The sequence below is a fragment of the Lontra canadensis genome, unplaced genomic scaffold, assembly GCF_010015895.1.
Source record: "Lontra canadensis isolate GAN:19392208 unplaced genomic scaffold, GSC_riverotter_1.0 scaffold150, whole genome shotgun sequence".
NCBI classification, from domain to species: domain Eukaryota; kingdom Metazoa; phylum Chordata; class Mammalia; order Carnivora; family Mustelidae; genus Lontra; species Lontra canadensis.
In genome coordinates, this window is record NW_022631144.1 from 2,938,100 (window position 1) to 2,951,435 (window position 13,336).

Here is a 13,336-nt window from a genome sequence, read left to right on the forward strand (position 1 = left end):
GATAGAACAGAGAAGTGAGAACTTGGACACCAAGTCCAGATAAAATGCTACTGCAACAGTCCAGGCAAAACATGGCAAGCATCTGAAGAACAGTTCTGATAGATACAAAGATCAGGGGATCAAAGTGGGACATATAACAAAGATTTCAAAAGATTTGAAGTCTTACTAGATGTTTGGAATACTTCCTTAATCCTTGCTTTGCCAATATTTGGTTAGGTTTTTAAGCAACAAATCTTAATTATGTTTCACTTGAGTTAGTATTAAATTGGCTCACATGCACTGAACATATGTGGTGGGCAGAAGAATGTCCCTGAAAAGAAGTCCATACCCTCAGCCCTGGAACTTGTAAATATGTTAGGCTATATGACAGAGGAGAATTAAGGTAATTAAACTAAGATAATAAATCTGTATTGTTTTACATCACAATTAAGTCACAGTAATTTGTTACAGCAGGAGAAGGAAACCAATACAATATGTTGCACAAAGGGCTGTGCCAACGGTGCTGGTGACTGAGCCAGATTATAAATCTTGCTGCAAGTGAGCTGCAGACTGAGTGCTAAAGAATTGACCATTTATTTCAAATACCTTTCACTTGTCATTCCTGAAATGACCTCTCAGTGGGCTAAAAAGCTATCTATTTCAAGCTAAAAGATAAGGCATAGTTATTCTCTGCCTTTTCAAATTTCTCTTTTGTACATGAAGGTCTCCATCATTCAGGAAATAGGATTTATCCCAACAGACAGTAGATCCCCACCACCAACAGCAACTGAGTCAGTGGTAGCTTTTCTCTATAAAACATGACGAGTGTATAAAAAACATTAAGTTAATTCCCTTCTTGAGACATCCAATGATGAAGTAACTAGTTTAAAAGTAGAGAAAAGCACTCCAATGCACTCCAACATACCACTATATTATCTCATCCAGCTATAGAAATCCCAGGAGCAGGTATCACTATCCTCATGTTATACATAAATAAATTGGAGCTAATAGAAGGAAAATGAAGCCAAGATCCAAACCAGGGTCTCTAGGACTTCACGCCCTTGGCTCTTCCCATGTCCTTACACAAATGAAAACTCTCTCAAAGCATTACTCCTCCAGAATCTCCAGAAATCTATATCAGATAATGAAAAAAATATCCCCATTTTCTGTCTGCAGTGTGCAGCTGTGTGCACGGAGTGTGCAACAGTGGGATAGATGGTGACGGAAGCTGTGAATGCTACTCTGCGTACACTGGCCCCAACTGTGACAAGCGTAAGTCCTGCCAGCTTCCTTAATGCCCTGCCAGACCAGATAGGCACAGATGGATGCCTTTCAACTTTGTGTTCACATACCGGGGCTCTGCGTGGGTGAGGCACCACTGAATGTTTTCCTGGGAGAAAATCAAAAATTAAAAAGGGAGGAAAAGGAAAGGAAAAGATGGGAAGGAAGGAGAGGGGAGGGAAGCAGATGGAAGGGGAGGAAAGGGAAGGGTAGAGATGGTATAGAAGAAGAAGTTATGGGAGATTTGGGAGTGATGTACTGACATAGCTATGACTTAAGAAGGTCAAGCTGGCAGCAGTGCGAAGGACTGAATAAAGAAAGCTGGAAAACCTGCTGAGGCCATGGCAATAAGTCAGCCGTGCAATAAGGGAGACAACCATGTTCTCAAGTTCATGTCTCAAATACAGAACACACGCACAGGAAATGAAGGTTCACTAAGTCTAAGTGAGTCACCATAGGTCACAAAACTACCAAATAGAAGACTGGGACTCAAATCATTTGAAATTCTTTAAATGCTCTATCCCACAGGGCCCAAGCATGAGATAGGGACCACAGAGTGATTGAAACAAGGAAAGCTTAATAGAAAGAATTAGTAAGCTATGACAGGAGAGTGGCTATAAAAGCACAAAGTGAATTCTAGGGCTGCTGGAGTGTAACAGAGGAAATTTGGAAAGGGGTGGTTATCCCCCAGGCTGAGTTCAAACCTTGTTGGAGAAGGTATGGTGTCAGGCCACTGGGTAGAGGAGAATTTTGCTGGTTTGCCCAAGCCAGCATGGGACCACACTCATCTGGCGGGCAGGCAAAAAGGCTCCAGGACACAGATGAGCCCAGGCTGGTGAGCAAACACACAGAGGAAGCCAGAGTGCTGGGGTGCCAAACTCAGAGTGTGCGACGTCTGTGTGTGAAAAGGGCTGTGGGAAGGTGGCCACTGGGTCCCAGCTGAGGATGCAAGGTGACCAATAGACCATGCACTCTGAATGATGGCTGAAGCAGTGTCTTTACACACCCACACTACTGACAGACTATATGGCAGTGGCAAGCACACACAGCAGAAACAGAACCCTGACAAAGGAAGCAAAGAGAGGAGCCCCTTTTTCCTGCAGTGTCCGCTAGAATCCCCCTACCAGCCAAGCTTCGTATATCACTGTAAAGGAGAAATAGAATCCAGTCCATTATCAAAGAGCGGGTAATGAAGGGTGAATTTGGAGCCAGCCATTAAGAAACTGTGCATAAACAATGAATCTTGGAACACTGAAAAAATTAAATTTATTTTTTTTTAAAAAACTGGACATTCTTCCTGTGACACTAGCCTCACTCAACTTATCCTCTGGATTTTACTCTTCTGATCTGTAAAATGAAGGGACTGGACAAGATTCAGATGCAACAAATTCAAACTCATTTCATAGAAAGTCACTATGGGGCTATGCACAGTAAGGAAGATGAATAAATCACAGCCTTTGTCCTATGGAGGAGACAAACATGCAAGTGAGTGATTCAAATCAACAGCCAAATGAGACTCAGGGGGATAGAATAACCCCTTCTGGAGACTTCAGTCAGCCACCTTTCCTGGCCACTCCCATCATTGCCCAGGGGACTCATGAGCAAAGACCTTTTTAATAAGACAGTAAACCCAGCCCAGAAACCACCCTAGTGGAGAACACAGGTAAATTTGCCTCCTAATGACAAAATAATTCTGCTGAGTCAAGAGAGAAACAATAGACTGGTATGAAATACTTGCAACCCACATGGCAGGGAAATTGTCATAATAATATGAACCCAATTTTAAAATTTGCCAAAGAGCTGCTACTTCTCAGGAGGAGAAATGAAAACTAGGCAACAAGCATAGAAAAGGTGCATGACCCATGCAGAAATCCCAATGAATCACAGATAAATTTAAAACCATAACAAAGTGATATTTTAAGAGGTTTGGAGGTTTGGTTGTGGTTTGGTTTGGTTTGGTTTGGTTTGGGGTTTGTTTTTGCTCACTATGTTACACAGATTGCAAAGAAAGATAATATCTACCTGTGGGTAGGAGAAAAGTTACAGTACAGTCAATGGGGAGATGAAGTGCTACAACCTCTGAGGGAAATTTACCTATTAAATTTTTTGAAGTACACTTACAGTTTGTTGCCATAGCCCCAATTCTAGGAATTTACCTGGAGAAAAAGAGAGGCAGGCACTGGTAGGTAAAAATAAATGTACAAAGAAATCCATGTATTGTTTGTAAGAATAACACGAGCTAGAACAACTTGAATGTCCATCCACTGGAAATCGTTGCATGAACTGTGGTACCTCCTACTCTAGTTAGGATAACGCTAGCTGCTGCAAGAAGCAAATACAAAAATCCAATGGCTTAACACCATTGTACCAAGACATCCCAAGCTACCACATCAAACTCACAGGACTGTTATGGGATATTTTAAACTTTTGAGGAAGACAGTGATGCATCTAGCTTGAGTTAGCTTGAGTTGCTAGCTTGAGTTAGTTCACGATTTCAACATTAGGTAGCACTAGATCCCTTCTAATGATACCATCTTTACAAAACTGTATTTTCAGTGCTTGCTAAGATAAAAAGCAAGTATCATGCAAAAAATCTTTCAGAATGGAATGAGGGTGGTAGTCTCCAATCTGATTCCAAGGTTGGAGAAGTTGGGCCGTGTCCAAAAAACTCACATATTCCACTTATTAGTAAATGTGGTTATTTAAAAATGAAATAAAAATATTTCTCTTATTATTATTATTAATACTAACCACATTACTTTTTCAAATGGTTACTGAGGTCTCATGAGACACTTACTGAATTCTTCGGTTCTAACAACTGAATAAATGGACCTGGTCGATATTTCTTTTAGACTGGGATACCATGAAAACATTAAGACACTAAACCCATGACCCGAGAATTTGGGGAACCTCCAGCTTAATATAACAGAGTTGTAATTCTTACTCATGTATAGTCCTGTGTGGGTGTTTGTGGCTGACACCAGCTTCCCACCACATGGTGATTAGGGATCCAGATCTTTCTATTTTGTGCCTCTGCCATTCCATAGCAGCTCAGACTGTTGTTTTGAGTCATGGAAGGAAGAAGAGAGGTTGGAGAAGCCCCTGCTTATGAAATCCGGAATGACAATCCAACTTCCTCTCAATATCCCACCAATGAAAAGTAGTCATGTGACCCCACCTAGATGCAAAGATGGTTTGGAATGTAATCCTTGAAAGGGCAGCCACTTTCTGGAAAGAGTTGTGGGGGGATATTCTCTACAAATGTTTGGTTCAACTGGCCACTGTTGGGGAAAATTCTCCTTGAGTATCTCGTATTTGAACACCTCTTGAGGGCAGCTCACTGACTGCTCTTTGTTCCAACATCTTTTCAGGGATGTTTGTATTGCAAATAGCCTTGGAAGGCTTGGGAACAAAGTGTAGGCATGCATACTGCCTGCTCGAGGTATCAATGGATTACCTTTCAGCTCAAAATTCATCCTTTTTGTCTGCTCTGTGAAAAATGGAGGGGAATTTTTAAATACATCTCATTTGCCAGCCCAGGAGGTAAAAGATGATGCATAGAGGGTGCTGGAGGGACACTGAGGAAGGAAGGGTTTTCTCTTCCTGTTTCTGCTATCGCTCATTCATGAGGGCCCCCACAGAACTTGGGTTTTCTCCACTGTTCAGCCCTCCAGTTTTTCCAGTGCTAGGTCCCTGCAGGACTCGGCTTCCTCCAGTGTTTGTCTACCATGTACCTTGACTAATGCTTGAGTCAGGTGGCGGTGGCAGGGCCAGGAGCCCCGGACAGCACAGGCCTGTGCCCCACCACACAGAGGTGCGCTTGCTCTTTGGTATGCCTTCTCTTCAGGGCCATGTGTGCCAAGGGCCCTGCAAGGCTGACCATCTGGAGAGCCAGCCACATCCCCTCTCTCCCACATGGCCGGCCCCTGAAGCCGCCCTGGTCCCAGCCACATGCAGAAGTATGCTGCCTTTCCAAGGGAGTAGCTTCTCAGCTTCTGGCTCTGGCAGCACTCAGTGGCAAGCAGCTTCCCCAGGCACCAAATGAACCCTGAGGCTTGGCACCTGCTTGTGGATGACCTTCCTTGGAGCCCTAAGGGGAAGATTTCCAGCAAGTCTCACCAGCACGGCACCTCAGCGCTTTCTCCACCACTTAGTGACCAAGCCTTGCCCTTGTCCAGTGACACCTGGGTCTCAGTCCTGGAGAGGCTCTACCTTGGGTGCTTATTTCAACCCTGGTGGAATGGTTACTTTGTATATATCCACTATTGCTTCATTCTTTAGAACTCTTTCTAACTCTCTTGAATTTTCTGCTGGTAATTCTTTACATGAAAACATTCCCTACTCAAATAATTGTGTGGTATTGTCTCTTGCCTGGCCCTAAATAATATATTACCTATTATTTAAAAAAAAAAAAAAAAAAACTTAGGTTCCCTAAAATTGGGGCTCCTCCCCTGTAATGCAATCCAGTGCAGCCTCTCTCTGCATTGTCCCAGTGTACTTGGGGCTTGGAAGAACTGGTGCAAAAATGCCACCACTCTGGCTACTACTCTTGATGTGAGTAATAAATTGTCCTTCACCTCTGACCCAGGAGTCTCATAGCTTCTACCAGCATCCGTGGAACTGTATTAGCCTAACTTCTTAGCTTTGCACATTGGATAACATGTCAATTTCCTTGTTGTTGACAACCATCTGTGCCGCCCAGATGATGAAGTACTATGTAGTTATTAGAGATTAAAATGGATCTTTAAAAAACCTCCATAATATATTGTTAAATTAAAAATCAAGTTGCTAAATATCATCACAGGATTCTATTTTGGTTTAAAAAAATCACCTAAATAAATTTGTACATGAATGTAGTAGATTGGCTGTTGATATTGTTTACTTTGAGAGTGAAATGGAAGAATGAGAATGAGAAAACAGTTAATTTTTACTTTATAGATTCTGTGTTTTTCAAATTGTCACAGTGAGTCTTTTTTAATTATTTTTTTAATTACAAAGAACACTGCATTGGTTGAATTTTTTGGAATCAGTTATTCTACTAATGTGGGTATCTCAAAAATCTTCCTTTGCAGCCATCCCTGAATGTGCAGCCTTACTCTGCCCTGAAAATTCGAGATGCTCACCTTCCAGCCAAGATGAAAGGAAACTGGAATGCAAATGCCTTCCCAATTACCGAGGCGATGGCCACTACTGCGAGCGTGAGTCGAATTTAGATCCTGCTAGCTCATTAATTGAGATGTTTAAGTTACTCAACGGAAAAAAAAAAAAAAAAACAACCCTCACAACCTCTCTAATATTAACACAATGGCACTTCTATTTTTCTCTATGTTAAGTTGAATGAAATATATAACAAGTGCTGAGCACATGCTCATCCATGATAGCTTTTCAATAAATGGCAATCTCTCCTTTTATCATCAAAGCACATAAATAGATTTTTACACATAGTTTTATATCAACTGTACTGATGTTAGGACAAAATACAGTCTGTCTTTCTCTCCTTTCCTTTCCTTTCTTTTTTTTAACTTAAATTCCATTAACCAAGGAATAGCACATCATTAGTTTTTGACATAATGTTCAGTGATTCGTTGGTTGAATTAAAGAGGGCACGTGGTATGATGAGCACTGGCTTTTATATTTTCTTTCCTTTCCATGCTCATTTGCTTTGTGAGAGATTGTGTTGTGTATTGACGTGAACTCTGGAGGTAGACTGCCAGCATTCAAATCCCAGATCATCTTATTACTAAATATAAGACCTTGGACAAGTTCTTTAACTTGCTTGTGCCTCCATTTTCCTATCTATCAAATGGGGCTAATAACGGCTCCTACCTTACAGAGTTGTTGTAAGGATTAACTGAGTTAATATATGGCAAATGCTTAGACAAGGCCAGTACCTATTACAAATACCACAAGCATTAGTGCTTTCTTTCATGCTATTTTATATTTAAATCCACACAAATGTGTGGATTTATATCTATCAACATAATATTTATAGCTATAATCTCTGACAGCCATATATAAACCTGTTCAACAAGTGAGGGGCATCAGATGTGGTAAGATGAACTGTATCTTACTCTCTCTCTTAAAACTATCCAACTGCCTGTGCAACTTTGATGAGCTCATACCCTGTCATTCCCTTTCAAGCCATCAATCCATGTTTACAAGCAATCTGCCATCCCCATGCTCATTGCACGTACCTGGGACCAAATCGGCACAGTTGCACATGCCAAGAAGGCTACCACGGAGATGGCCAAGTGTGCTTACCAGTAGACCCCTGCCAGACTCACTATGGAAATTGCCCTACAGAGTCTACAGTGTGCATATATGACGGGCCCGGACAGGTGAGAACATGAGGCATGGGACTAGGGTGTCTAGAAGTAGGACAGCCCACCAAAGGTAAAACCATGCCATGGGTATCACTTGTCTGCTAGGTTCTCCCACTTTTCCCTTTCAATGCTCAGCTTGGGGTTCCTCTCCCATTAGACCTCCCTGTGCTCAGGGCTAACCTCAATGTGTCCCCTCCCCAGTCCATCCTCTGAACTCACACTTTCCCAGCACCCCCAGGGAAAACTAACTGTCCTACATTCTCTTATATCCTGCTCCTCAATGGCAATTGACAAAATATATACACAACTCAAATCAGATTAACAAATTAACTATTAAACACGTCTTGGGTGAATATGTCATCGACTTTCACCTACAATCCTCTATTCTCTCTCATATCCTTTCAAGGTGAGAGAGGACTCTTAGAACCAAAAATATTCTGTCCCAAAGAGAGGAGACCTGATAAAATGTCAGGCAGCCCTGACAGGTAGTAGGGAGCAGTGAGGCTATTCTGGGAGGAGACCCTGTCCCTCTAAATCACATCATGGCCTTGACTGGTGAAAAACAGCCAGGTCTAGAGATCTTTGCTGAAGAATCCAGTTGAAAGAGCCCTTTCACCAATACCTCATTCTTCCACCAACTATTTAGTGGGTGCCCACTGAGTCCATAACTGCACATTAAGCTCAGCAGAGGAAATATCTCTGTACAGTAGGATATTGCTGCCCTGGAAAGACGAAAGGCTACGGGGCCTGGCCCAACTAGCCATGTGTCCCCAGCAATCCAATCTCCCCATGGCAATGCTCCAGGAGTTCCCTGTAGAGAAATGACCCAATCTCATCTTCAGGGGAAAACGTATATTACATGCCATTTCTGCTCTCAATGTCTGAGGAAGGTTTGGAAAGAAATTCAAGGAGCTGAGCCTCCATCCTCAAAATGAGAGCCCTTATGGGAAAAGCCACATTATACTCTGAGCAAGGTCCCAGAACTTTGGGAGTGAGATTAAAAATAAACTTTATCTCTCAAAAATGGGGCCCAAGGCAGATTTTCAAGTCTTAGAAATCCCCGTTATTCACACAGCAGCAGGGCATTCATTATTCCCACTATTCCAGAGTAGGGTTCCTCAACTTTGACATCACCAGCATTTTGGACTAGATAATCCTTTGTTGTGAGAGTTGTCCATGCATTGTAGGATGGTTAGTAGCATCCTTGGCCTCTGGTGACCCTGCCCCCTGTCTCCTGTTGTGAGAATCAGAAATTTCTGGAGACATTGCCCAATGTCAGGTTGAGACTCCTAGTTGAAAACCACTCTTTTGGAGCATTTGAGCATCCTATCTCTCATCTGAGCCTCATCTCTACTCACCTGCAGATATTCTAAAGCCAGAAATTATGGATCTAGAAAGGCCCAGGGTTAGGAAACAAGAAATCTAAAAAGGTAAACTTTACCAACCAAGTGTCATTTCCCAATGGGTGAAATACATAGACATGACTCCCAATTCCAAATACTTTGACAAATTTTTAATTGAAGTCCACACCTTGGACTTACCCCAAGTTAGTTCTTATGGCAGAATACAGATAGACTAAAGAAGGATGTCAGCTTCTGTGACTAACGAGAACCCTTTGTTTTTCTCTCCCTATCTTCTGAAGTCTCACTGTGAGTGTAAAGAACATTACCACAATTATGTCCCTGGAGTGGGGTGCAGCATAATCAATGTCTGTGAGTCTAACAACCCCTGTCACAGGAATGCTAACTGCACTACCATCGCACCAGGCCAACCCAAGTAAGTCTGTTCAGTTCTACCACCTTCTTTCCAAGTAGTGGCTAGTCAATGATGTAAGCTCCTCAAAGGGCAGGAAATGTGTCTTGCTCAGTCTTGTACCCACCATACCCCCATCTAGCTGGATGTGAGATACCCAATACATCTTTCTTTAATCACTGAATCATTCAACAATTGTTTCCTTTGTAATGACCATTAGAATACGTTGAGATACTGACGTGGACTGATAACTGGGTAGTAAGTGGTCAGAGCGTGGGAGAAGGAAACCACTGTAGCTGGGAAAACAAAGGTCTGCTGTGATGACAGGCATTTGACCTCTAATGTATATACCTGTTTCCTCATTCATGAAATATTGCTTGCTAGTGGTGCCAAACAAGACTGGGGAAGGTGAATAAACACCAGTGGTGTTTCCTGGACTCCAGGTTTTAAGAGAAGGGACTTACCGAGAGTAAAAATATTTGTGTGAAAACTCCTGAGGCAAAGGCAGCTTGTGTGGTGGTATTTAGAGGTGAAGGACCTGGATCTGAGTCTCAGTACTGGTATCTACCAGCTGAATGACCTTGGCAAAATGACCCCATATCCCTGGTCTTAGTTTCTCCATGTATGAAATGAGCACAGTGATGTCCAGTCATTATGTTGTGAACATTCCATGAGAGAATGTTCTAGAAACTACTATACAGCTGTATTATGTTTTCATTAGTGGGTGAACTGAGGCTAGAACCCCAGTCTTTGACTCCCAGACCAAGGCTTCTACCCTCTGCATCACTTCCTGTTTTTATTGTCATCAGCATCTGTGAAGGACTCACTACCACTATGAGCTCAAAGCCATAGTAGACATTGAACCATGTAATAACTAACCAGTTTCTATGTTTGCAGAGCTCCTTTTCATCTGCTTCAAAGTTTATTTTTATAGTTGGGTCTCGAATGTGTGGATATGCCCCAATAGGTTTTAGGATTGTCATGTTTTATTGTTAAATAAGTAAATATGTATTCCCTGTGGGTAGTCAAGAGAGCTTGGACATCAGAACACCTGGGTTCAAGTCCCAGCTCTGCCATTTACCTTCACCTCTCTGAATTACATTTTCTCTGTCGTAAAAGGAGAGTTGTACCTCCCACCAGACTTGTGATGAGGAGTACATGAGTATGTACTCATCAGTCTCAGAGCAGAACCTGGCATATAGAAATCACTCCACACGTGTGCATGCACACACCAACACACCACAGTTGTGCATCTAGGCGCATCCGCACCCAACACACATGTGTGTACAGGTTACACACTTTTTGCCATCCTCTCAGAAAGTCTGAGTACAATTCTTTAAACACTTTCTCTCCTTTGTATTTGAGAAGATAAAATAAAAAATGAAATGGAGGAATATCAGAATCATGTAAGTGGTATTAAAGCTTGTGTTTAGAATATCAGTGGGGCTACCACTTGATCCCCTTAATCACCCTCCCCCAAAAATGGACTGTCTGGGAAGGCTGGAAAGAGGATGAAGTTAAAGCCTGGCTATGTTACACTGATGAAATGCGGGGCCATCACTAACTTAGTGCAGATAATTTAGTTTACCTTGGGTAAGATTTATTTTGTTTACACCTCTTCAATACAGCAAGGAGCTTATGCAGAATATTCAAAAGTCATATTATGTTAGTCCCAGAGGTCCACCCAATAAAGAAGAATGGGCTCAAACGTGGGTTCTCTCACTCACCACTGCAGTGACATTGGACAGGCCATGTAAGTTTTCCTTCACCCGACAAGTCCACCAGAGACCAATAGCATCTCCTTAGGAAGAAGAGCGTTGACCCTTATAAGCATCATTTTAAACTATCAGCTCCATGTTAATTATTACTAAGAAGAAAAAACAGCTTCCTGCCCTGCCCTGGACATTACACTTAGAGCATCCCATTCTGGCCCTCCATCATCTACACCAGGGCAAGCAGTCGGAGAAATAAGGGGACAGGCTCTCCCAGGGCCTGAGCCCCCCTCATAGACCATACTCATGTAGCTCTGCCTAAATGCCTCCAGACCAGCTTCCAGGACCTGTGCAAGCTCTTCCTGGTATGATTCTCCCCAGGGCATGGCCAAGAGTTGTTTGCAGAGGGTATGGACGAGCAACATGGTTTCCACCACTCTCATGACCATCCTCTTGGCTCTGGTTCCACCTTCCTACTCTTCTTGAAACATGTCATGACGTTCCCAGCTCTATACACTTGTTCATGCTATTCTCCCGCTTAGACATCACTCCCTCCTCACCTCCTCCAAGTCAGGCTAGCATACTGATCCTTCACTGTTCATTGCCTCTCAGCCTTTTGGCTAAGATCAAGTGATCTTTCACTGTTCCGGTCAAGTGTCCCCACCTCTAGGATCTCTTCCCTGTCCTCTCAGCCCAGTCAGCATCCCCCAGGCTCCCTTGAATGCTTCTGTATGTAGTACATGCGTAGTTCAGTGGTGATGAGCACAAACACTGTGACCTACAGGTTGGGTGGTCTTGAAAAATATACTTAATCTATCTGTCCCACTGTTTCCTCATCTAAAATGGGGCTAAAACCAGAAGCCACCTCACAGGATTGTAGTACTAAAAAAGATACCACAGTAAGGCCCCTACCAAGGTAACTGGAATAGCAGCTATTAATAGATATTAGCTATTAGTGTTACTGATCTCAATTCCCAATTAGAATGTAAGATTCTGGGGGTCCATGTCTTAGTCATCTTTATTGCAACAACTCCTGTCACCCATTACAACAATGACTTGAGTGACACTTTGGAGGAACAAATGAATCAATAAAGGACTGAAATGAACAAGTGAACAAGCGAAGGAAGCAACTGTAGTAAGTAACCCTATAATTTCACTAAATCTCATCCAGTGCTCTATGTAATTAATTCCATCCCATAACTTATAAAATGTGAATGGCTGAGGGGTGTTTTTAGAGCAGTAAGACAGCAGGAGACCTTCACTCCTAATAAAGAAGCAATTTACAAAAGGGGGCCCTGCTGTGAATGTGCCATGGCCAGGTGAAAGCCTTTAAGTCAAAAAACCGTCTCATGAGATCTCAGACTCCAGACCAAGATTTTAAACAACAATTAAAAGTATTTATATCCCACACATTCCATTCAGCAGTGTCACCATTAAAATGTGATTCTGCCATCCTGAGGCAAGATAAGTCAAGTCACTTTATACAAAACAGACTATTGGCCTCCTAACAACTTAGGGAAATTTTAGAAACATACTTAGCAGTTTGTACAGGTTACTTATTTTGCTATTATCAGCTGCCTACAAATGAAATGTACATAATTAAGATCAAGGACTGTAGTATCACTCTAAGAGTTACCAATCGTCCCTGGCCCGCACCCGGTGCTTCTCAAACTCACTGTCTTGGAGCACAAGTCTAGTGGAGGAAGTTGATGTTTGAGGAGGAAGCTGTTATTTGACTGTATCAAGTAGACTACTGATTCACTGTTCGATCTACCTGAGTGATTCCTCATAACAAGGTTTCTCAAGCTCAGCACTACTGACCTTTGGGGCTGGAGAACACTTTGCTGTGGAGGCTGTCCCCTGTATTGTAGGGTGTTCATCAACATCCTTGGCCCCCACCCACTAGTTGCCAGGGGGACCTTCACTTCTGTTCTTACAACCAAAAATATCTCCAGACATTCTCATATGTCCTCAGGGAACTCTGGTTGCTCTATGAAAAATTCCAAAACTTCAGTTAGTAAATGATCTGCCAATCATCCATCTGGCCGGGAAACTCATATGCATCCTAGAATTCTCTTCAGTGGTACTTTGTCTGAGAACCTGTCCCTTATTTCTCCAGGCACAATTAGTCACATCCTTCTCCATGCCCCAGAGCATCCTATTCAAGCCTCCATCATGGCTCTTTCCAGAACTTCAGCTGTGTGGTTATGGACTTTCTCTACTCTATCCCAGCTCCCCACACCCCCCCAGGACTGGCACTATTACCATCATCTCCACCATCACCATCAC

At 42.6% G+C, this 13,336-nt stretch overlaps 1 protein-coding gene across 1 annotated transcript in view; it reads left to right on the forward strand.

Moving 5' to 3' along the window:
- Positions 1-13,336, forward strand: part of STAB2 (stabilin 2) — a gene marked incomplete at its 3' end in the record, with an annotated part of 157,350 nt that overhangs the window by 42,376 nt on the left and 101,638 nt on the right. Inside the window, exons 6-9 of the mRNA XM_032844332.1 lie at positions 1,156-1,251; positions 6,333-6,458; positions 7,402-7,598; positions 9,226-9,359. Of these exons, the coding sequence (XP_032700223.1) occupies positions 1,156-1,251; positions 6,333-6,458; positions 7,402-7,598; positions 9,226-9,359 (553 nt within the window). The remainder of the gene's footprint in view (positions 1-1,155; positions 1,252-6,332; positions 6,459-7,401; positions 7,599-9,225; positions 9,360-13,336) is intronic.